The following is a 26,434-nucleotide window of genomic DNA, read 5'->3' on the forward strand; positions in this document are numbered from 1 at the left end:
ATGCACAAAAATCGGATTTGGACGGACAGTCTGAACGTAGCCTTAGAAACGCTTTGAACATCATAAAAAAATCAGAGGAGAAAATTTAAAGTGGGATTTAAAGTGTTTCGTATTGTCTGTTTGTGTGTCACCATTGTGTTGAAGAGTAGAGTCTGTGCTTCAGTCCAGGATGAGCAGAGAAACACTGAAGTTTTGCTGCATGTTGCTTTATTTAACAGTAATAGTATCTTTGACTGTAAATCATGCATGCAGTGATTCACTTTTTAAAGTTTAATGAAAATGTCTGTTGAAGTCTTTTACACTTTATTTAAATTAGGATATTTTACAATAATTGAAGTTTTTGTATGGTAGCCATCAGAGATGGGGGACTCGAGTCACATGACTTGACTCGAGTCAGACTCGAGTCGCAAATTTAAGGACTTGAGACTTGCTTGACTAAATTAAGATGGGGAGCCATTCACCACTGAGCAGCTGAGGCAACATCAGACGAATGATCAAGTTCTGGTGAAGGTGAGGGGCTGGTTGGAGGCCCAAATCCGTCCGGACTGGCCAGCTGTGTCCTCCCAGGGGCCTGAGATCAAGACACTTCATTCCCAGTGGGGCAGCCTGGAGCTCCATGAAGGCGTGATCTACAGGCGGTGGCAGGCACCGGGGGGGGGCATCGACCGCCTGCAACTCCTGGTTCCCCACGCTTTGCGGCCGGAGGTCCTCCGTTGGGTTCATGGGGCAGCTGGAGCCGGTCATTTCGGGAACTCCAAGACAGTGCGGCGGCTGCGGCAGCGGTTCTACTGGCCGGGATGTCGGCAAGATACAGAGCTGTACGTTCATTGCTGTGATATTTGCACTGCACAGAAGGGACCCAGCCAACGCTCTCATGCGCCGTTGCAGCAGTACCTAGTCGGGGCGCCTATGGAGAGGATCGGGGTGGACATCTTGGGTCCGTTTCCCATTACAGAGGCTGGCAATCGTTTTGTCCTGGTCGCTATGGACTATTTTACGAAATGGCCAGAGGCGTATGCAGTGCCGGATCAGAGTGCCTCCACGACGGCGCAGCGACTGGTGGACGAGATGTTCGCCCGGTTTGGGGTGCCGGACGAACTTCATAGTGACCAGGGGCGGAATTTTGAGAGCCGACTGTTCAGTGAGGTGTGTCAGCGATTAGGGGTGAAGAAGACAAGAACCACTCCCCTCCACCCGCAAAGCGATGGACTAGTTGAGCGGTTCAACCGCACCCTGGCCACCCAACTTGCCATTTTGACCAGTCAGCATCAGAGAGACTGGGACCAGCATCTGCCCCTGGTCCTGTGGGCATATAGGACAGCGGTTCAAGAGTCGAGTCAGTGCACACCGGCGGCACTGATGTTTGGGAGGGAGCTCCGCACACCAGTGGACTTGGTGTTCGGGTCGCCCCCCGAGCCGGAGATTGCTGGTGGGCCAGAATTGGATTACTTCAGAAAATTGAAGGAGCGTCTGAGTACTGTCCATCAACTGGCCAGGGAGGCTCTAGAGGACGCTGGAGCTCGCCAGAAGCGGGCATACGATGCCCGGGCCCATGGGCCTATGATTGGGCCAGGGGACAGAGTGTGGGTGTTCTGCCCCCAGAGGAAGCGGGGGTTGTCACCAAAACTGACTCATCATTGGCAGGGACCCGGGGAGGTTCTGGACAAAATTTCTGAGGTTGTCTTCCGGGTCCGAATGCCAGGACGAGGTAGACGGGTGGTGCTTCATAAGGACCGGTTGGCACCATACCACCCACTGGTTTCAGAGCAAAAGACTGATGGAAGCCAGAGAGGCTCCCCAAAATCCACTCCCAGCGCCGAGATGGACAATAACGGACTCAGGGCTGAGCCTGGCGCTGGGGGTAGAACACCAGGGAGGTCGAAGCGTGTTCGACGCCGACCGGGACATTTGTTGGATTTTGTTGTGGGAGATTAGGGTTGTGGGGACACTAACCCTCTTGGGGGGGGGGGGGGGGGGGGGTTATTGTAATGACCTGGCAGTCAGCGCTAGCAGCTGGGTGCATTATGGGTACTTGTTTGTTGGGGGTTGATTTATGCGTTATTTAAGCAAGATGGTTGGGTTTTTGTGTTAGTAAAGTTATGTGTGTTTATGTTTGAGTTAGTTTGAGTGTTCTTGGTTCATTTACTGCTTTATATAAAAATGTGGTTCTCACCGTCATGGTAACCCAGCCAGCAGAGCCATGTGGGGCACAAATGGGTTTGACTTGGGCTATCTAACTGGGACCCAGCCAGTTTTGCACCCAGTTTCCATGTAGGCCCCACATGGATTTGCCCAGATGAAATGAACACTGCTTAGTGTGCACACTACAAGCTGTTTAATGTAACACTTAATCAGTGTTGGAGGTAATGAGATAATTAAGTGATTGAATAATGACTTTGTATTAGTGAAGAACACCTGCTGTTAACAAGCAGAATCACTGAAGGAAAGAGAAACACAAGAACTACTTCCAGCCACTGCCTTGGATGAAATCAACTGAAGATAAAATACATTACATCTCTCAAGATCTCATTAAACAACTCCACAAACAGCATTACCAGCTTCACTTATTAGTAACCAGACTGACTTTATTTCTGTCAGACATCTACAGAAGTTCGTATTAAGAATTAAGAAGAGGCTTAGATGTTGATTACTTATTTGAAAGTAATAGTTTGATTTGATGTTACCATTGTGGCGATCAGTGTGTGCTTTAGTCAGTCTCTTGACTTTTTGACATTTGTTTTTCTCAGGCAGCTGTATCTGTTTGTTATGGTGAGAACAGCAAGAGAAAATATAATCAGATGCTGTAAGCTGATTGATGATAAGAATATAATCATCATATATTGGCTTAACTCGTTGGTATTATGTGGGAGGTTTATGGGTAGTATGTTATTAATTCTGTTTTATTGTTGTGATTCTATAGCAAGGGAATAATATAATTTAATCAGAACATCAAACGATTTTTAACACACCATTTACATATTTTGGGCTCCTGTGAATTTTACTCACACACAGACATCAAGAATCAGCATATGAATCTCAACAATGGTGACATGCAATGGTGACAGTGCAATGCATTCTGGGAGCCATGGATAAGTTTCGCATGATGCACTCAGAATGCATTGCACCATGAAGCATGTCACCATTGTTGAGATTCATATGCTGATTCTTGATGTCTGTGAGTAAAACTCACAGGAGCTCAAAATATGTAAATGGTGTGTTAAAAATTGTTTGATGTTCTGATTAAATTCTATTGCTGTAGAATCACAACAATAAAACAGAGTTAATAACATACTACCCGTATATACCTCCCACATAATATCATTGAGTTAAGCCAATACAGGATGATTATATTCTTATCATCAATCAGCTTACAGCATCTGATTATATTTTCTCTTGCTGTTCTCACCATAACAAACAGACTCAGCTGCCTGAGAAAAACAAATGTCAAAAAGTCAAAAGCCTGACTAAAGCACACACTGATCGCCACAATGGTAACATCAAATCAAACTATTACTTTCAAATAAGTAATCAACATCTAAGCCTCTTCTTAATTCTTAATTCTCAATACAAACATCTGTAGATGTCTGACAGAAATAAAGTCAGTCTGGTTAGTAATAAGTGAAGCTGGTAATGCTGTTTGTGGAGTTGTTTAATCAGATCTTGAGAGATATAATGTATTTTATCTTCAGTTGATTTCATCCAAGGCTGTGGCTGGAAGTAGTTCTTGTGTTTCTCTTTCCCTCAGTGATTATGCTTGTTAACAGCAGGTGTTCTTCACTAATACAAAATCATTATTCAATCACTTAATTATCTCATTACCTCCAATGCTGATTAAGTGTTACATTAAACAGCCTGTAGTGTGCACACTAAGCAGTGTTCATTTCATCTGGGCAAATCCATGTGGGGCCTACATGGAAACTGGGTGCAAGACTGGCTGGGTCCCAGTTAGATAGCCCAAGTCAAACCCATTTGGGCCCCACATGGCTCTGCTGGCTGGGTGTGTACAATTGATCGTTTAGACGCGCACAATCTGCACATGAAACCGAAAGTATAATTTGCTTGTCTCGGTCTGTTTCGGAGCGCACGCCGCCATGCGAACAACATCTATTGCGCAGATTTGTGTGTTTTTAATAGCTCTTTCAATTATTAAACGCGTCCCGCAATTTAGCAACAGTAGCTAGACTGCATTTACAACAATCACCGATCGTGCTGATTCTGAGTTTTAGGGAGAAATGACAGCGTAATGCTGCGAAGGGAAGAAGTTGCGCGTAGTTAGATAGTTTTTAATGGTTTTACCTCAATATATTATTTTTTATAATCTTAGGAAGCCGAAATTTAAAATAAAATCAGACTAATATAACAGACCTTAAGTGTAACCAGGCTACGTTTGAATGTTTAATTCTGTCCTCCGTCGTCACTCATTAAGCAGGGCTGTCGTGTTGTGCGAGCTGTGGCATCGCGTGAGAGAAGAGTGTGAGTTCCGTCAAAGGAGAACAAACGCCAACAAACGTTCGTGGAGAGGCAGCGGATGCGAGGACGTTAGGTGCACCGGTGCGACCTAGGAAAAATGTTAGTCGCACACTTACAAAATTTGGTCGCATATGCGACCAAATTGGTCGCACTCTAGAGCCCTGCTTATTACTAACCAGACTGACTTTATTTCTGTCAGACGTCTACAGAAGTTTTATTGAGAATTAACAGAGGTTTAGATGTTGATGATTTATTGAAAATGTTTGGTCACCATTGTGGCGACCAGTGTTTCCTTTAGTTGGGCAGTTTGATACTTAGTTTTTTTTTTTTTTTTTTTTTTTTTTTTTTTTTTTTTTGGTTTTTGTAACAGTTTTTACCATAACATGTAATTTGTTGCAAAGAAAGCCAGAAGCAAAAAATGATCAGGTGATATAGTTTTCAACAACAAAAAATGTAATAATGGACTCATCTCATCACTGTCCAAAAGTGGTTATTTGATGTTTTATACTATTGTGGCTCCCAGCATGCATTGTGGCATGTCACCATTGTTGAGATTCTTGAGTTCTGCTCCTTATGGAGAAACATCATAGCAGTTTAAAGTGAGACACTGACTTCCACTCTGAACTAAGATCAAAATGAATAAAATACAACATTTTGGATATATATTTTGGCTATAAATGGATAGGACTTTATGAGATTATTTTCTAAAGTTTTGTCTGATGCAGATGTATTTTATTATTGTCTTCATGCTGATTTCTGTCATTGCAGATATAAATATAACGCTGGAGGAAGGATGCACCGTAAGTTGAGTTTCTGAAATTTAAGTTTTATATTTTAACCATATAAGTGCATGGTCTAAAAGGGTTGTCTCTATTCTCTTAATGAGTAATGGGTGTGTTTTGGGCGTAACGTGCAACAAACCAATCAGAGTCTCATCTCCCATTCCCTTTAAAAGTCAGTTGCGCTCGCGTCATGGCTGATTCGTTATTTACATGACGGAATTTGGAAGTGGAAAGACTGAACGCTTCTCCAGAGAGGAAACGAGGTTAAAGCGCAAGAACACCATCTACGGGACAAGCCGGATTCCACGTTATCTCCTACACAATATTAATCTTTTACATTGTAATCCTTTTGTTTTTAAAATTTGGCATGTTTGTGTGCTGCTGCGCGTCCCTGTGTGTGTAATGAGCAGAGTGTACTGCGTTGTGGACTTGCCTATAGGCTCATATTACTAACGCGCTCTTTAAATAACAAAAAATAAATAAATACTGCGCCATTGACTTTAGACCAGGTTTCAGTTGGTCAATGGCGCGTCTATTTCAGTTCCTCAAAATAGAAACGCACCATCAATGCGCCAGAACACACCTCGTTTTCAGACCAGAAGCCCATGGCCACACAAATGGGCGCAAATGCATTTGCTATTTGTGACCCTGGACCACAAAATCAGTCTTATGTGTATTTTTTTTAAAATTGAGATTTATACATCATCTGAAAGCTGAATACATAATCTTTCCATTGATATTAGGTTTGTTAGGATATGACAATATTTGGCCAAGATACAACTATTTGAAAATCTGGAAACTGAGGGTGCAGAAAAATCTAAATATTGAGAAAATTGGCTTTAAAGTTGTCCATTTCTATAGGCGATTGTGCTGCATCCACTCACAAAAATATTTTTTTTATATATTTAAGGTGGGAAATTTACTAAATATCTTCATGGATCATGATCTTTACTTAATATCCTGATGATTTTTGGCATAAAAGAAAAATCGATAATTTTTACCCATACAATGTTTTGTTGGCTATTGCCACAAATATACCCGTGCTACTTAAGACTGGTTTTGTGATCCAGGGTCACATTTAAACAACGTGGCGCAGGACGTGAAAATGAAAACTGTGTCGGGCTGAAACTAGCAAAACACACTTGCGTAGCGCCTGGCGCTGCATTGCGCCGGGTGTGTGATAGGGCCTTAGAGTTGAACTAACAATGCCAGTGTTTCCATCCATGTATTGTAGCCTATGCAATTTTTGGGATATTGCATACGATTATGTGATTAGATAACTGGACTGATCAATCTCATCACACACCATCTAAAGTTTTGTTTTGGTCATTCTGAAATGCCTGTCATCAAAATGAGTTGGTTTGATTATCTCCCAGAACTGTCACACACATTAGGCATCTGAACAAAAGATAACATGACAGTGATACCCAGTCAACTATTTGATCTCACAGTGATCTCACCACGAGCTCCCAAGATACTCATACTATGGCCACAATGTGAGGTCAAAGTGTGCAATGCCTAGATATCCAGCATGCATTGCAGCATGAAGCTTTTGATCGTCACCATTGTTGAGATTCATACACTGATGCTTGATGTCTCTTTGTGTCTAAATGACATAGTAAATTCACATGTTTGTGTCTTATTATGCATTCAACATCCTTCATAAATGTTTATGAATCTGCTGAATTTCAAACTGTATAATGAAAGTTAAATTATAATTTAAAATATAAAATGAAAAACCCCTTACAAAGACTGCACACTGAATCTAGATGATGATGTTGTTATTACCAACAACAAACCAAAATCACCTGGACACATTCTCTTTTAGCCATAACAAATGTGTCTTACAAACACAGTTACAGCAGCCAAAGAAAATGTAATATTTAAAAGTCACAAGCCAAACTAAAGCAAACACTGATCACCATGTGACACCACTGTGACATCACTGTGATAGTGTTGAGAATTTTGAACATTTTGAATTCACAATGAGCTCAAATACACAATTATAATAGAGCCACGGGCTTCTCTTGTGCAGCTGCTTCCATTTTTATTACTGATGTTTTGAGCCAGTTTTTCAGGAAGTGGTGATTTTGTTCTCTTGAACACATGAAATGGAAATGGTGATATTTTATGCAATATTCTTTTTTTTTTTTCTTTTTTTTTTCGTAACTGGAAATTAATTAGTTCAAAGAGTAGTGCAATAAAATGTGCATTGTAGATACCGGTTTGTAAAATATGAATGTGCTGTTCTATTTATTGTTGCTAGATTTGTGTTGTGTGTCTGTACTAACATCACTGAACCTTCACAGTGACCTTCAGTGCAGTAACAATACATGTTTGGCTCTCTGTTAATATTGAAAAACATGATCAAAATCAACAGCCTACTGCTTTCACAATTGTATTTCAGAGTCAGAACTGTTTCCAAAATCTTCTTGAGAAGATCGAGAACATCACATCACAAGTGCTCTCTGTGACTGTAAGTCTTCAAGAGAAAAATAATCAAATAATCAAACATTTGTCAGTTATACACTGTAGATAATATATGATTGACAATACAGTGCTGTCTTATTTGATCTGTTGACATTTACTGTGACACTGTTTATCTGATCAATAAATTAGACTGTGACCAACATTTTGACTGTGGCCTTCAACGCTTCAGGGAAGATTTTAGAGTCATCATCATCATCATCATCATCATCAGTCAGCCCAGCTGAACTAGCCTCCTATGGAAACCGTATCTTAAAAACCAGTGAGAAACTCATCTCTACATTGGTGAAGCCGACAGACACGAGTGATAGTGTCAGTTTTACTCTTGCTGTTGTAGGTGAGTGGAGAAACGTATTATTGATGATGAAACTGAGATTATATATGATATCAGGGAGTTTATATAGTCTAGAGAGCAGCGGTGGATCACAGGTGTCAGACGGTGAGGATGATAAATGCAGCTACAGTAACTATATAATTGTGAAAAATTACAAATGTTTTAGACAGTGTTTTCTGCTCTTTCTGCTTCATCATTTGGTAGAAGCTCGTCACATTAGACAGATTAGACAGAAGCTAAACCAGTTGGTAACTGAAGCACTTGTACAGCACTTGACTATACAGTGTACTGTATGACCTTACAGTTAATAGTGATTCATTTAATCTGTTAACTGAATAAATGTAAATATAAGTAAACCTGAAGGGTTCATCAGAGATGAAAACCCAACAATAGTGAATATTCATTTTATTTGTTTGTGTTTTGTGCAAATTCAATGGAATTGGACTTTTATAAAAAAAAAAAATAATAATTGTAAATAAATTAATATAGCACATAACTGCTTGTTTGTTTTTCATCAGAGGTTGAAGTCTTCATGGTTGGATCCAAAGTCACCTTAGATAAAATCCCTCGACTTGACACAACAAATTCTTCTGTGGACATCGATCTCATTGGGATCGCCAAGAACAACAAGAACAACAATGAAACAAGTATGTGAGATATTTCTGTAGGTTTGAAACATTTTAGAAAGAGTTATCATCCCATTCCCACATAGCAACATTTTGACGTCCCAGATCCGCTGCATAATGTTTTACTGACTGTTATAATATTGCTGGATCTCATGCTGCAGAAACACAGGATTTGTGATGTGAAAATATTAATGATACAACACAATTGTTAGATTCAAAAGACATCAGTGAATCAGTCTATTTCATGATGATTATAAAACCATCAACAGGACACCATCATCACCTGATCTCATTTCACTTTAGCTTTCTTTGCTACTGGAAATGTTTTTTACAAACACACTGTCACAGCGGCCAAAAAAGGCAAAGATATAATAAGAGTTAAGAGCCCAACTAATGGAAACACTAATCACTGTTATGGTGACTTCAAATGAAACACATTAGAGTTAAACACCTGAGGCCGGATCTGGGGCCTCATTTATAAACGTTGCGTATGCACAAAAGAAGACGTACGCCGCTCTCTACGCAATAATTGGTATTTATAAAAAGCAAACTTGACGGGAAAATGTGCGGTCCTTCACGCACATTGTTAATTCCCAATAAAAACTTTTGTAGACGTCTGACAGAAATAAAGTCAGTCTGGTTAGTAATAAGTGAAGCTGGTAATGCTGTTTGTGGAGTTGTTTAATGACGTTGGAGCCTGACATCAAATGTTTAAGACGTCAACCCAATTTTAATTTGCAACCACAGTTTTATGTCTGAGTGATGTTGGAGTCCACGTCCAATGACATTTCTAGCTGGGGTGACTCACATTGTGGCCAAAATATGAGCACACAGTGAGAGCGCTGTAAGGTTACACTTTTAGATCACTGTGAACTCAGATGGGTCCTTGACTGGGTCCTCTGCTGAGATCTTCACAGATTTAATGTCTTCTTTTCTCTTCAGTTGATTTCATCTTAGACTGTGTCTGAAGTCAGTTGTAGTTCTTGTGTTTCTGCTCGTCTCTTTTTCTGTTCTCTTCTTTCCTTCAGTGATTCTGCTTGTTAACAGGCTTAATAAGGCTGAGATGACTCCATATTTAATATACACAGATTGTGTGGCTCAGATAAGGTCCAGTTCTGGTTTATTTATTTACTCTTGGCTGACATGTGGCATTGCTATGGCCTGCTTGTGGCCCAGATCTGTCAAACAGGAGTGAGCCACCCAAGGGCCGTCATTCCATATATGCCATCATTCCACACTATATGTGGGCCAGATCAGTTTTCCACATGTTGGCATGTGTGGAATTATTTAACACAAGTATGTGACAGCTAGCCCCGCTCACCCCTATTCAATATTGTCCATCTCTCATAAACCACGCAAACTCTGACCCAGGCGTACGCACAAAAATGGGTGAATGGCGACACCGTCGGCAGATGGAAGAAACACGTGAAAGTGTGTGAAAGTGTGTGAAACTGTAGACCGTTGTGTAAAAGAAATGGCAATACTGCCTCTCATAAATAACATGAAGACTTCACAAAGCAAGTCTTACAATTAACAGCCTACACAAACACCCGTTTGATCGATCTGCAGTGTAAAACAAACAAAATCAAACGAAGATTACAACAGAAATGCAAATTAACACATAGAAAAGTGAAATATGTTCTGCAATAATATTGGAATGTTATGCAATTTATCCTCGTAACACATCTGTAGCTTGTCAGATGCGATCAAATGGATGGTAATAAAATGTCATGATGCCATCACAATGTGTAATGACGCACAATTCACATTGAGTGAAGTTACGTTTCTTGGTTTTCCTCTCTGTGTTTGCCATGATTTCGCAATAGATGAATATTAACTTGTGGGCGTTTCACGGACTATTTATGGGCAACTATGGGCGTGACATGAAGCCGCAAAAGCTGCGCTACATTTAGAATTGATTGTGATTTATTAAGGGAAAACTGCGTAGGATGTGCGTGCGCACGGTTTTATAAATCCGAATATTTCTGTGCGTACGCACGTCCTATGTTTCATCCGTACGCCACTTCTGACGCAAATCCTACGCAAAGTTTTATAAATGAGGCCCCTGGGACGTCAAAATGTTTCTATGTGGGATGATTATGTTAGAACACAACCAACACCATCAGATCACATTTGCTCTTTGTTCTTCTGGCTGTTATAACTGAATTAAAGCAGCCAAACACAATCTAAAGTTAAAGTAAGGGTCAAGAGTCCAACTAAACTAAACACAGATTAACAATTTATTTTCTCCTTCAGTGATTCTGCTTGTTAACATCAGATGTCTTCAATAATGCTCAATCAACACTCAATTAATCACTTAATTATCTCATTAACTTTAACACTGCTTCAGTGTTACTTATAACACTCTGAGTGTGGACTCAAATTTCTGAGAGTGCACAGCAAAAACTCCAGTGTTAAATGAACTCTCCTGGGAGTTTATATGGCTCCGGACTCAAGAGTGTTAAAGTGTTAAAATACGAGTGTTAAATTAACACTCAAGAGTGTTAAAGTTAATGAGATAAATAAGTGATTCATTGAGTGATGATTGAGCATTATTGAAGATACCTGATGTTAACAAGCAGAATCACTGAAGGAGAAAAAGCACAATTTTAAGTCACCATTATGGAGATCAGTGTTTGCTTTAGTTGGGCGTGTGACCCTTACATGTTTAACTTTAGTTTTTATTTGGTTGTTGTATCTGAATTATGAAGATGAACAAAGAGAAAAGTTGATCAGGTGGTGTTGGTTATGTTTTGACATCATCATCATTTGACCTGAATCGCTAAACTCATTTAGAGTCTAATCTCTGGCTTAAATGTATGTTGTTAATTACAGCATCACTGTGATTCTACAGCACAAAATCCAGAATTTGCTAAATAATCCAACAGATGTTTTAAAAGTTGTTCTGATGAAGATAAAAATCTTTCTTTTAGACACACACAGACATCAATAATCAGTGTATGAATCTCAACAATGGTGACCTAGGAAAAGGAAATTACTAAGACACTTCAGATCATAATTTATTCATACCGCAATGCATGATGGGAGCCATAAATTAGTTTTGATTGGTGGCACCCAGAATGCACTGCAACATGCTTTATTATTGTCACCATTGTTGAGATTCACAGGCTGATTCTTGATGTCAGTGTGTCTCAATAAATTAATTTTCAAAGTCTTTGATCAGAACAACTTTTGAGGAATATTTAGGATTATATTGAAATTGCTGAAAATTGTTTGATATAGAATCACAGGCTGCTGTAATCAACAAGATAGTCATAACTCTCGAAATGAGATTTGTGATTCAGGTCATTTTATGATTATGTCAAAACATAACCTGATCACCTTTCCTCTTTGTTCATCTGGCAGTTATAACTCAGATACAACAGCCAAACAAAATCTAAAGTTAATGATTAAAGGGTCAAGAGCCCAACTAAAGCAAACACTCATCACCATAATGGTGGCTTACATTTTTTAGATTTTCTCCTTTGGTGATTCTACTTGTTAACATCAGGTATCTTCAATAATGATCAATCATCACTCAATGAATCACTTAATTATCTCACTAACTTTAACACTCTTGAGTGTTAATTTAACACTCATATTTTAACACTTTAACACTCTTGAGTCTGGAGCCATATAAACTCCCAGGAGAGTTCATTTAACACTGGAGTTTTTGCTGTGTGTTAATTTAACACTGGGGATTTTGCTGGGTGGGTTACCACTAAGCCACATTTGCTTATTATAATTATTTTATTTTATTGTTGTTGTTGTTATTGTTGTAGTATTGTATGTAAGCTTCTGTTTCTGTCACACAGGATCAGCTGCTGTGGCTTTCATGAGTTATAACACAATGGAGAATCTACTGAAGCCAGACTTCTTCAACACATCAAATGACACGATTAAAACCATGATGTCCACTGTGATCTCAGCTACTCTTCCCAAAACCACCAACACTAAACTCACCAAACCAGTCAACTTCACCCTTAAACACATCAGAGTGAGAGACTGAAATGTGTTTTTGTCCAACCTGAGAACTGATGAACATCTGAAAACATCTAATATTCAGTGTTGTTATATTTTCTGCATGTTCTTTCTTCTTTTTGCAGGAGTTTGACCCCAACGGTTCTCTGTCCTGTGTGTACTGGAATATCAGCGAGTGGATTGTAGATGGTTGTTCTGTTTTAAAGACCAACAGCAGCTACACTGTGTGTTCCTGTGTTCATCTGTCCACATTCGCTCTCATCATGCAAACCAGCCGCCCATCAGAGGTACGAGAACATTTATAGTGAGCATTGAAGAACAGCACAGATTTGGCACTCATGTACTCTGACATGTTTTCTCAGAGCGACTCACCGCTGGACCTGTTGAATTTGGTGTGTGTGATCGTGGGGCTGGTGTTCTTCAGTTTGGCCCTGTTGACATTTGCCCTTTGTCAGTGGAGTCCTGGAGTGAATAATGTGGCTCGAATCAACCTCTGCCTGAGTCTGCTGTTGGCTCACCTTCTGTTCCTGCTCACACAACAGTTCCTGAGCCTCATACGCCCTCATCAGGTGAGAATGATGAAGGAGCCCTACAGCTCAGCACAGTCTCACTGAGAATCATCATAACCGTCTCTCATGATCTCCAGGTGTTGTGTGCCGTGATATCAGGTGTGCTGCACTTCCTCTTTCTCTCCGGCTTTGTGTGGATGTTCATTGAAGCTGTGCTGCTCTTCATCTGTGTGAAGAACCTATCACAGATCAGCTCCAAAAAGAGGGAGGTGCTTAGCAGTGGATTCCTGTGTGTGATTGGATATACGGTTGCTCTGGTTGTGGTGGCCGTGTCTGTCGGGCTGCTTCCTGAAGGATACGGCAGCGAACAGTGAGTTGCTGTTGTTGTTGTGTTTTTAAGTTCATTTGATTTTGGAATTAAAGGGAAATAAAGCAGATTGGGGCTTTTGTGACTTGTGATTTCTTATCTGAAAAAAATTTATAAAATTACACACTGTAAAAGCTTAAAAGTTTAAAAAGACAAAAAAAGTCAACACCAGACATAGTATTTTTGACACATTCATTCAGTTTTTATATTATGTTTCCTCTAAACAGTTGCTGGATTAAAATGGATAAAGGTTTTATCTGGAGTTTTCTGGGTCCTGTTTGTGTCATATTAGCAGTAAGCACATTTCTTATTTTTCATGATTTTAATTTATATTAAAGGGAAAACAAGGTGATTATTTATTTATTTATTTTTACTTTTCAGTTAAACATGATTCTCTTCATCAACATCATCATCAGTCTGAACTCAACTCTCAAAAATCTGAACGCTGAAGTTTCACAGATGAAACAAACCAAGTAACAAACATTCAGATTCAAAGACTCCATAGAAAAAAAAAAAAAAAGTAGTCAATAAAGACACTAACTCTTTCTCTGCAGGATTATGGTATTTAAAACACTGGCTCAGTTTGTGATTCTTGGGTGCTCCTGGATTCTGGGTTTCTTCACTAATGGCAGGAAGGAGCTGGAGATCCTCTTCCTGATCTTGAACTCCCAGCAGGGAACCTTCATCTTCCTGGTCTATTGTGTCCTCAATAATGAGGTCAGACATCACTCAATTTACCATCATATTCTATTCAAAACTGAACATGAAAGACTGTTACAGTTGTTTATTACAGTTGTTTTCTTATTATAGGCAATCCATGACTATTATAAAGAAATGTCCGGGGCAGTTGTTTAATCTGTTACTATTCTTCCATTTCCTTCCTGTAACGCAATGTTAAAATGAGCAAGTGTCCGAAATTTAGAAAGCAACATTGTGACCCAGGCCCAGATTTTGTGACGGAATGTTCAAATGAGTGAAAATTATTCAAACTCCAACTGTCAGAATATAAATACAGAATATCTTTGATATGTCTGTCTGTCCTCATGCATAGCATTACTTCTTTCAAACTCCACATTTTTAAACTACTTCAAACTTCAGTGTTTAAAATCATTTTCGTCCTCCATAATTAGTTAAGCCATTTTATCATCACACTCCATAGGTTTCACTCTCTTCAGAGACAGTATATAAAAGTAAAGTATCGGTAATACTTTATAATGTTCAGTTGTAAGTAGTGTTGTTTTTGGCAGCCTGTTTTAATTTTAGTTTTAGTCTAGTCTTTGTGTCAAGCTGTCGTTTTAGTTTTTATTAGTTTTAGTCACGTTCATACTCTTTGTAGTCTAGTCAAGTTTTAGTCGACGAAAACTGATGACATTTTAGTCTAGTTTTAGTCAACGAAAACTGATGACATTTTAGTCTAGTTTTAGTCGACGAAAACTGATGACATTTTAGTCTAGTTTTAGTCAATGAAAATTTTATTTTAGTCTCTTTTTAGTAATGCAATTCTATTTAACCCAGTCAATATAGAATTTCAAACAAGGTTATCTTATTTAGTATATTTAGGGCTGTGACGGTGGCAGTTTTTTTAACACCGCGGTGGTAATGGACCAACTACCGGCGGTGGTGGGGTTATTTAAAAAAAAAAAAAAAAAAAACTCGTTTTATATTTCCACACAAAGACGCGTGATATAGCCTACCACTCTGCTCTCTGAGAGGGATGTGGGACACGAGCAGGAAAGAGACCATCGATCTCTTTAAATGATAACTTCGTGTTTTCTACTTGATGTAAATTGGTCTGAAGAGCGAATTTTATTCTTCACAAGGGCGAGATATTTAGGCTATGTTTGCGATTGCGCTGCCAGAGAAAGTGAAACTAAAAATCACCCGCGCGTGTGAAGCGCGCTTTACAACTAAACTTGACGCGCCCTATGTCTAATATAACAAGCACAAACTGTGTTAAAAATAATTTGACATGCAAGTACAAATGTAGGCTATCTGTCCTACAGCGTTTTTCTACTTTACCACAGTAAATAATACGAATATAATAGGCCTAATTAAAAGCGAACCAATGAAGAAACGTAACCAGAGACTAGGGCTGTACTCAACCAAAGAAAATCTTGGTCGACTGAAGTCCTGAAATTTTCGACTAAAAATCGACTAAAAATGACGTTAGAAAAAAAAAAACGTTAAATTAATTAGATGTGCACTGTGCGCAGTACTTGGTAGCCTTGTTGTCCGCCTAAATGAATTATAAATAAACAAACAACTAGTAGGCTATTTGCAGTATATTAAATCGTTTTTGACCTAATTATTTTGCACTGAAATGAGTCTGACACTTGAGTCTGTCAGCTCTGACAGCGCTGCATCACCTGCGCAATATCATAGCTTATGATTTCCGAAAATAGTACTATGTTGTCAACTAGTGATATCATCACAAGAACTGTTGAGGAATATACAACATAATTTAGACAATTATTTTTGTCATATGTTATAATAATAAGTTATTATTAGTCAGACACTATCATTTCACCGTGCATGTCCTCGCACCGAGCGAGGCTGATGAGCTTAACGTTAGCTTCGCAGCTGAGACACGAATAGACTATTAACTTAAAGCTTTTACTCTTAATAAACACAAAAGGCACGTCCACTTTAATAAAAAAAATATATTTATTAAACAAACCAGATCAAGAGCAGAAACGAAATAAAGTGCATAACTGAAAAATAAAGCATCCTAGGCTCAAAACTAACACAACCAACAGCACAGCGCAATTGCGCATTAGGCTCCAAATAAAAAATAAAAAAGTTAGGTTATCACACTAAAACATTGAAATATGCAAATTCTGATATGTTTATAGCTTACTCAAAACAGACAGGGCAAGCTAACGCAGACAAGTGAGCTTACCACTTTTACGGTAGATGATATGTCATGTTTGTCGTCGAGCTGTGGAAAACTGTTGCTTGCAAACTTTGCATTCAACCTTTTTCCTGTTATCAATTTTAACAAAATGCTGCCACACTGTCGATTTCTTTGTTGTTGACATGTTAGAAGAGGACTGACTATTAAACGCTCTCACAATTAAATAAATAATATTCAGCATCAAACCTACTACGCTCGACGCTCTCTCTTGGGTTGGACTAATCCAAAAAAGGTGAAAACAAGGGGGGTGTTTTGAAGACAGACTGTTACAGTGAAACAAGGGTATTCTGAAAACACCCCCATTAGCAGTTAGTGCTTTCCACCTGATGAAATGAGCGCGCCTCAGCGCGGCAAAACTGATGAAATAAACGCGGCAGAAAATCGACCAATCAGAATTTTGGTCGAACCAGAACGTATCGACCAACTAATCGACTAGTCGACTAGGACAGTACAGCCCTACCAGAGACGCTGCCAATAACGCACATAACAGCTGTCACAAAGAACCGGCAAAAGTAATGATTATGAATGTGTCAAATATATCAATGAGACATTTTAATAGAATAACTAATGGAGTAATATTGTTAAATTCGCTGATAATCGGGTGACCAGATCGCAAACCAGAATTTAAACCCGACAAAGCTATGGGTTCACGCACAATTCTCTCATTCGTCGTGACGTTAATAACATTTCGTCTCGTCTCGTTTTGGTCAACGAAAATGAAGAGACATTTTAGCATAGTTTTTATTTTGTAAACCACATTTAGTCTCGTTTTTATTCGTCAACGATATTGCATTATACATGTATTTTAGTCATCGTCACATGACCAGCATTTACGTCTCGTCTCGTCTCGTTTTCGTCAGGTCATAACGGTTCGTTGACGACAATATTTCGTCATAATTTTCGTTGACGAAAGCAACACTAGTAGTGTGTAGTGTTGTGTGTACTGTGTAGTGTGTAGTGTAGTGTGTACTGCAGTGTAAGTGCTGCCTGGTGAGGGTATAGATGGCTGTCTTCTGTAGTGTGTAGTGTAGTGTGTACTGCAGTGTAAGTGCTGACTGATGAGGGTATAGATGGCTGTCTTCTGTAGTGTGTAGTGTAGTGTGTACTAGGGCTGGGCGATTTAAATCGCGATATTGTTATGCGCATCTCGTCAGTAAAGCCGGTTCCTTGATTAGTAGTAAATCACCATCACCTGCTTTCAGATGCAGCGGCATTTAGGGCTGATGAGATAATTAAGTTATTAATTTAGTGATGATTGAGCATTATTGAAGACACCTGATGTTAACAAGCAGAATCACTGAAGGAGAAAATCACAAATTGTAAGTTACCATTAAGGTGATGGGTGTTTGCTTTAGTTGGGCTCTAGACCATTATATGTTTACTTTAATATTTACTGTTGTTTGTCTGCTGTTATTGATTTATAACAGTTAAATGAACAAAGTAAAATGTAATCTTATAGTGTTGGTTATGTTTTGACATAATCATGCTGTGATCTGAAAAAGGAAACTTATTGAGATAGTTTGGTTTAACTTGTTAGCAGCAGTTTTGTGATTCTTCAGCCTATGATTATCAGTACTTTACTTATAATTCAAAATATTTAATAAACATTGTTCTGATCAAAAGACATTCAGATAAATTCATTTAAAACACAGACATCAATAATCAGCCTGTGAATCTCAACAATGGTGACAATAAAGCATGTTGCAGTGGCTGCCACCAATCACAACTCATTAATGGCTCCCATCATGCATTGCGGTATGAATAAATTATGATCTGAATTGTCTATGTAATTTACTTTTACTAATTGAATATTCTGCTCCTCACCATTGTTGAGATGCATAGACTGAATCTTGACATCTGTGTGTGCCTAAAAGAATGATTTTTTTTTTAAACAACTTTTAAGAAATCCTTTATATTATATCAAAAATTCTGTCCATTTATGCAGATTCACAGTTATGCTGTAACCAACAACATAAATCGAAGTCAGAAAGAAAGATTTTAATGAGTTCAGTGATCTTTTCAATGGAGAATCCATCCTTTTTTTTCTTTGTTCAACTGGCAGTTATAACTCAGATACCTCAGACATACAAAATCTAAAGTTAATAATATATGGGTCAAGAGTCCAACTAAAGCAACCATTGATCGTCATAACGGTGGCCAGAGCCATAGAGAGAAAGAGTTGCGACACTCCCATAGACCTCCGTTGTAAATAATGGCGGCGCTTTTAACCGCCTACTTCCGGGATATGAAGATCGGAATAGTTCCAAACACTGTCATTTGGGCGTTGGACACCATTCACTTACATTGCTGCGCGTCGAGTTGTTCCAGAGTTAAGTTGCCGAAATATCGACCTCTTTTGAATTGTCAACTGTCTATATTGTATCAGAGGCCCTTTGCGATGCTTATACTGGTCTTCATTTGTACATGCACAGCGTAATTATTTATATTTTATGTTGGTTGTTTCAACCAATTTTCAAGCACTGCCTGCTAGCTAACGTTAGTTAGCTAGCGCGACTTCGTCAGCTAAGAGTTCGGTAATGAATCGCTACCACCTTTATAGCAACTTTTATTTAATTTAATTTTTTGGGATATACTAACTTTTCATTATGTTATTATTGTCTTGAGTGAAGCGGCTTGTGAGAACAATGCTGGACCTTTAGGATTGTTATGGCCATCACCAGTCCTGTCTGTTTCATGGATCACCTGCCCCTGGTTTTTGTTTTTCTTGTTCACACACACAAGCACACATTTTTGTTGTCTGTCATTGTTTAATAAAAAATATTTTATTTGAAAACCTTCATTTGTATCAGCCATGCTTAAATTCGTTTTTAATCTGTTATAGTTTTGATAATGTGTATGGCCTTAATCTTAAAATAATATTCTTAGTCTTAACATGATTATGTTTCACGTTGTGGTCCTGGGGGTGGCCACTTTCATCAGAAGAAGTGAGCTAGCTTCTAAGCGAATTCTGAACGGACCGCCACGGCAGACCTCTTTGCGTGATCACGAAGGTAGGCTAATGGCTGAATCAAAATTTATAAGCAAAATCACGGGAATCAATAGCCTAATACAGCCCAGTTGTGCTAAAATAAATATCATGAGACGTCCATCATCAGATGAATGATATGGAAAAGTTAAGTTAGAGCCGCTAAAGCCAGTGCTACTACCCATGCGAACATGAACACTAAGCTTTTCCCTCCAAAAATATAGCTTAAAACTTATCTCCAAATGCAAAACTGACATTAACAAAATGCAATAATGCAATAACAGCTGAAAAAGTACTTGGGTGTGTGTTTTATTTTATACTTACCGTTCAATAATGCAATCGCTGCTGTCTGTCCCATAGAAGAACATGACAGCCAGCGTACGTTTTGGAACTATTGGGGCTTACATGAACCACGTGACAGCCATAGCGGCGACATCAAAGAGTGTGGCTCTGACGGTGGCTTACAATTGGAGATTTTCTCCTTCAGTGATTCTGCTTGTTAACATCAGGTGTCTTCAATAATGATCAATCATCACTAAATTAATCACTTAATTATCTCATTAACTTTAACACTCTTGAGTGTGGACTCATACACTCCCAGGAGTGTTAATTTAACACTGGAGTTTTTGCTGTATACAAAGAGCCTGACAAACTGACAAGCTGAGCCATATCACATTAAATATCGCTGGAGATACGTCCGCGATATTAATGCGATATGGCTCAGCTTGTCAGTTAACTACGGCTCTTTGTAGTAAATGCCGCTCCATCTGAAAGCAGGTGATGGCGATTTACTACTAATCAAGGAACCGGCTTTACTGACGAGATGCGCATAACAATATCGCGATTTAAATCGCCCAGCCCTAGTGTGTACTGCAGTGTAAGTGCTGCCTGGTGAGGGTATAGATGGCTGTCTTCTGTAGTGTGTAGTGTAGTGTGTACTGCAGTGTAAGTGCTGCCTGGTGAGGGTATAGATGGCTGTCTTCTGTAGTGTGTAGTGTAGTGTGTAGTGTAGTGTGTACTGCAGTGTAAGTGCTGACTGGTGAGGGTATAGATGGCTGTCTTCTCTGAAACACATGGAGTCTTTAACCACTGTGCATCTGATGTGAGCAAAACATACCAAAAAAGTAACATCATTTATTAAACATTTATGAAATGCATAGTCATGTTTTGTAAATGATTAGTTAATCATTTACTAAGCACTTGTAGATGACTTGTAACAGAATTTACAAAACACAAATTTACAAAACATAAAATCTTAGTAGGCCTATATCAGCATATTTATGAATGTTTAGTAAATTATTAGTTCATCATTAACTAACTACTTAAAAATGACTTACAACTGAACGTTAAGTGTTACCGGAAATTCCACTGTGGTTCATGAGTTTCAGAGGTTAAATGGATGTCATGAAGTCACTCAGCTCCTCTCGTCTCATTCTTGTCCAGGTCAGACAGCAGTTCAGGAAGTTCTTCAGATGTCTTTGCTGTGTCAAACAACACTGAGGACTACAGCAATCACGACCAGGAAATAAAAAGTGCCATTATTATACGTGCATTTTATATAACAGAGTTAATGTTTTGGGAATTTTAAATTCATAATTCAACTTGAATGATAGGAAACCATTATACGAGTGTCTTATTTTATAGCTGTTAATGTTATTGATGTAAAGCTCTTAAATTTGATTTAGTCTTTTGTAAACACAGGATTGTTTGGTGGAGGGTGAAAAGCATATTTTTACAGATTCTTCAGAATAATTAAGCTGAAAAATTTTCAAGTAAATGTTGGCAAAAAATAAATAAATAACTGTGTCATGTGTGCATGGTGAAGGGAAATAAATTAATTTACATTCAGAGTTGTAAAGTTATACATTTGTCAATCTTGCAAAATTATATTTTTGTTTGTGAAGGTCAGAAAGCTGTTTCTTTTTGTAATGACCCATTTTACAATACACTACTTTAATTGTCTCGTACAAAATATGTCATAAATGTATTTTCAAGAGGGAGGGTCAGAGGATTTATTGGTATACTGATATAAATGTAAATGTGCAACTAATGTCTCATTCAAAGTAAATCTGTGTCTTGAGTTTTTGTATTAAAACACGTGAAAGATTTTTGCTTTTGTTCAGGTCACATTCACACTTTCCTGTATTATTCAAATGCATTTTTGTTACAAAATATTTGAACAAAATGATAGTCAAAGTCACAGGCTCAGTCACCCTCAGCACTACACTTCCCAGTATCATTCCTGTTCACCACCGGCACACACTCCTCCATCACCTGAACACACTCCTCATCACCGGCACACACTCCTCCATCACCTGCACACACTCCTCATCTGCACACACTCCTCATTACCTGCACACACTCCTCCATCACCTGCACACACTCCTCCATCACCTGCACACACTCCTCCATCACCTGCACACACTCCTCATCACCTGCACACACTCCTCCATCACCTGCACACACTCCTCCATCACCTGCACACACTCCTCCATCACCTGCACACACTCCTCCATCACCTGCACACACTCCTCCATCACCTGCACACACTCCTCATCACCTGCACACACTCCTCCATCACCTGCACACACTCCTCATCACCTGCACACACTCCTCATCACCTGCACACACTCCTCCATCACCTGCACACACTCCTCATCTGCACACACTCCTCCATCACCTGCACACACTCCTCATCACCTGCACACACTCCTCATCACCTGCACACACTCCTCCATCACCTGCACACACTCCTCCATCACCTGCACACACTCCTCATCACCTGCACACACTCCTCATCACCTGCACACACTCCTCATCACCTGCACACACTCCTCATCACCTGCACACACTCCTCATCACCTGCACACACTCCTCCATCACCTGCACACACTCCTCATCACCTGCACACACTCCTCATCACCTGCACACACTCCTCCATCACCTGCACACACTCCTCATCACCTGCACACACTCCTCCATCACCTGCACACACTCCTCATCACCTGCACACACTCCTCATCACCTGCACACACTCCTCCATCACCTGCACACACTCCTCCATCACCTGCACACACTCCTCATCACCTGCACACACTCCTCATCACTGGCACACACTCCTCCATCACCTGAACACACTCCTCATCACCTGCACACACTCCTCATCACCTGCACACACTCCTCCATCACCTGCACACACTCCTCATCACCTGCACACACTCCTCCATCACCTGCACACACTCCTCCATCACCTGCACACACTCCTCCATCACCTGCACACACTCCTCATCTGCACACACTCCTCCATCACCTGCACACACTCCTCATCACCTGCACACACTCCTCCATCACCTGCACACACTCCTCATCACCTGCACACACTCCTCCATCACCTGCACACACTCCTCATCTGCACACACTCCTCCATCACCTGCACACACTCCTCATCACCTGCACACACTCCTCCATCACCTGCACACACTCCTCATCTGCACACACTCCTCCATCACCTGCACACACTCCTCATCACCTGCACACACTCCTCATCACCTGCACACACTCCTTCATCACCTGCACACACTCCTCCATCACCTGCACACACTCCTCCATCACCTGAACACACTCCTCATCACCTGCACACACTCCTCATCACCTGCACACACTCCTCATCACCTGCACACACTCCTCATCACCTGCACACACTCCTCCATCACCTGCACACACTCCTCCATCACCTGCACACACTCCTCCATCACCTGCACACACTCCTCCATCACCTGCACACACTCCTCATCACCTGCACACACTCCTCATCACCTGCACACACTCCTCATCACCTGCACACACTCCTCCATCACCTGCACACACTCCTCATCACCTGCACACACTCCTCATCACCTGCACACACTCCTCATCACCTGCACACACTCCTCCATCACCTGCACACACTCCTCATCACCTGCACACACTCCTCCATCACCTGCACACACTCCTCATCACCTGCACACACTCCTCATCACCTGCACACACTCCTCCATCACCTGCACACACTCCTCCATCACCTGCACACACTCCTCATCACCTGCACACACTCCTCATCACTGGCACACACTCCTCCATCACCTGAACACACTCCTCATCACCTGCACACACTCCTCATCACCTGCACACACTCCTCCATCACCTGCACACACTCCTCATCACCTGCACACACTCCTCCATCACCTGCACACACTCCTCCATCACCTGCACACACTCCTCAATCACCTGCACACACTCCTCATCTGCACACACTCATCCATCACCTGCACACACTCCTCATCACCTGCACACACTCCTCCATCACCTGCACACACTCCTCATCACCTGCACACACTCCTCCATCACCTGCACACACTCCTCATCTGCACACACTCCTCCATCACCTGCACACACTCCTCATCACCTGCACACACTCCTCATCACCTGCACACACTCCTCCATCACCTGCACACACTCCTCATCTGCACACACTCCTCCATCACCTGCACACACTCCTCATCACCTGCACACACTCCTCATCACCTGCACACACTCCTTCATCACCTGCACACACTCCTCCATCACCTGCACACACTCCTCCATCACCTGAACACACTCCTCATCACCTGCACACACTCCTCATCACCTGCACACACTCCTCATCACCTGCACACACTCCTCATCACCTGCACACACTCCTCATCACCTGCACACACTCCTCATCACCTGCACACACTCCTCCATCACCTGCACACACTCCTCCATCACCTGCACACACTCCTCCATCACCTGCACACACTCCTCCATCACCTGCACACACTCCTCCATCACCTGCACACACTCCTCATCACCTGCACACACTCCTCATCACCTGCACACACTCCTCCATCACCTGCACACACTCCTCATCACCTGCACACACTCCTCATCACCTGCACACACTCCTCCATCACCTGCACACACTCCTCAATCACCTGCACACACTCCTCAATCACCTGCACACACTCCTCAATCACCTGCACACACTCCTCCATCACCTGCACACACTCCTCATCACCTGCACACACTCCTCCATCACCTGCACACACTCCTCATCACCTGCACACACTCCTCCATCACCTGCACCTGCAAGCCGTCACCCTCGTCATCACTCTTCAGCACTGCCTATATCAGCAGTCACCCCTCACTTCTCAATCGTCTGGTCTTGTTGATCACTACATCTTAACTTCACCGGCTCCTTACCTGATCATCTCACGTTTGAGAATCCTCACCTTCTACGTCCTTCATCTTCACTCCAGATCTTCCGCTCTTCATCCGCCAGCACGATCCCACACAGCAAAATCCCCAGTGTTAAATTAACACTCCTTAGTGTACATATGTGTTCACACTACAGAGTGTTAAAAATTAACACTGAAGCAGTGTTGAAGTTAATGAGATAATTAAGAGATTAATTAAGTGATGATTGGCCATTAGTGGTGACACCTGATGATAACAAGCAGACTCATTGAAGGAAAGAGAAACAAGAACAGAAAAAAGAGAAACACAAGAACTACTGACTTTGAACCATTATTGCACTTATTATTTTACCAGTTTGACTTTATTTCTGTCATACATCTACGCACGGTCTTATTTAGATTTAACAGAAGTTTAGATGGTAATGTTTTATGGAATGTTTTGTTTCATGTCACCATTATGGTGACCAGTGTTTGCTTTAGTTGGGCTCTTGACCCTTTAATTTTTTACATTAGTTTTTCTCTGATTGCTGCAACTCTATGGAAGTAGAATAATGTCAAATGTTTTTGAAATAAAAAGCCTGTTGAATTGCACTACTTGAAAAAAAATAGGCATTGCATTAACCATGCTTGCATTTTAATGCATTGTATTTTTAGTGCTTACATTTTTATGGGCTGAAATTCAACATGGTTGAATATTTAAGCTGTGAATATTTCAATTAAAAACATTTCAAACACCTTTTCATTATTATAAAATTCAATAATCCATATTCACCTTTCATATTTCACTTCCAAAATATCCAAACTGTTTAAAAATACAACCAATAATATTCAACAGGCAATTTTCGGTCCATTTTATTTCGCTTAGCAAATTCGCTTCCACAAATTCAGTGGTTCAAATTCGACAGTAAATTCAACGTGGACGTCCAGGAACTGCAGGAAAAGCAGTAGATTGCCGAGCATACTCTCCATCTGCTGTTAGTCGACCTCACCAGCAGATGGTGCAAAAGCGCGTGTTGAAGACCAGCAACAGTTAGAACAAGTCATTCATTCATAAAACTCATTTACAGCAATGTAAGTGTATTTGTGATTATTATGACGCCTGTTTTATGTTAAATTCAGTGTCTTCACGGTTACTTTTCCTGTGTAGCCTACATGCATCTTTCTCTACCGTGAACGAGATTATAATGTTATTCCCCGATGCGGATATACAGATCCAATGTTAAATTTTTGAGGTTGACATATATTTCTCTTGGTTGTTTAGTTGCCTTAACTTTATATTGTGGCGATGTGCTGCATGCAGGCTATTAGGGTTTCCCTCAATACTTAAGGATTCCCCTGCTGGACATATACAACGCTTAACGTAGCTTAATGGACTACAGTGATGTAAAAGACCAAACTCGCAGGCAAGCAGATGGACTCAGAATAACGCGCAAAGCTTAAAGCTGAGTGTTTCCCAGTGATAGACTGGCATAAAGATGGCTTGATGTTGGACATTCGCACATTTAGGGACCGTCTCTAAAGTGTATACGACTTTGGTATACACGTTTCTAACTCCGATAGCATTTGAATAGAACGACTTACAGTCATAAAACCAACTGTAAAGTGTTCATTTAGTGTCAGGCATACTGCGCACCCTTTGGATTTTTAATATTTATTCAAATAAATTTAAGTTTGCTATTGAAGTTAGAAACGTGTATGCCAATGTTGAATGCAACTTTAGAGA

The 26,434-nt window shown here is 40.4% G+C and overlaps 2 protein-coding genes across 2 annotated transcripts in view; both read left to right on the forward strand.

Moving 5' to 3' along the window:
• LOC309493630 (uncharacterized protein) overlaps positions 1–21,304 on the forward strand; it is a 456,302-nt gene extending 434,998 nt beyond the window's left edge. The window contains exons 24-35 of the mRNA XM_082162775.1: positions 5,239–5,270; positions 7,660–7,728; positions 7,872–8,076; positions 8,592–8,720; positions 12,515–12,696; positions 12,806–12,967; positions 13,043–13,249; positions 13,327–13,559; positions 13,784–13,850; positions 13,938–14,029; positions 14,111–14,273; positions 20,900–21,304. Coding sequence (XP_082018901.1) covers positions 5,239–5,270; positions 7,660–7,728; positions 7,872–8,076; positions 8,592–8,720; positions 12,515–12,696; positions 12,806–12,967; positions 13,043–13,249; positions 13,327–13,559; positions 13,784–13,850; positions 13,938–14,029; positions 14,111–14,273; positions 20,900–20,956 — 1,598 coding nt within the window. The 3' untranslated portion in view covers positions 20,957–21,304. The remainder of the gene's footprint in view (positions 1–5,238; positions 5,271–7,659; positions 7,729–7,871; positions 8,077–8,591; positions 8,721–12,514; positions 12,697–12,805; positions 12,968–13,042; positions 13,250–13,326; positions 13,560–13,783; positions 13,851–13,937; positions 14,030–14,110; positions 14,274–20,899) is intronic.
• LOC309493644 (uncharacterized protein) overlaps positions 1–26,434 on the forward strand; it is a 78,151-nt gene that overhangs the window by 21,507 nt on the left and 30,210 nt on the right. The window lies entirely within an intron of this gene.

This window comes from Leuciscus leuciscus, assembly GCF_965113295.1.
Source record: "Leuciscus leuciscus genome assembly, chromosome: 3".
In the NCBI taxonomy this organism is placed as follows: Eukaryota; Metazoa; Chordata; class Actinopteri; order Cypriniformes; family Leuciscidae; genus Leuciscus; species Leuciscus leuciscus.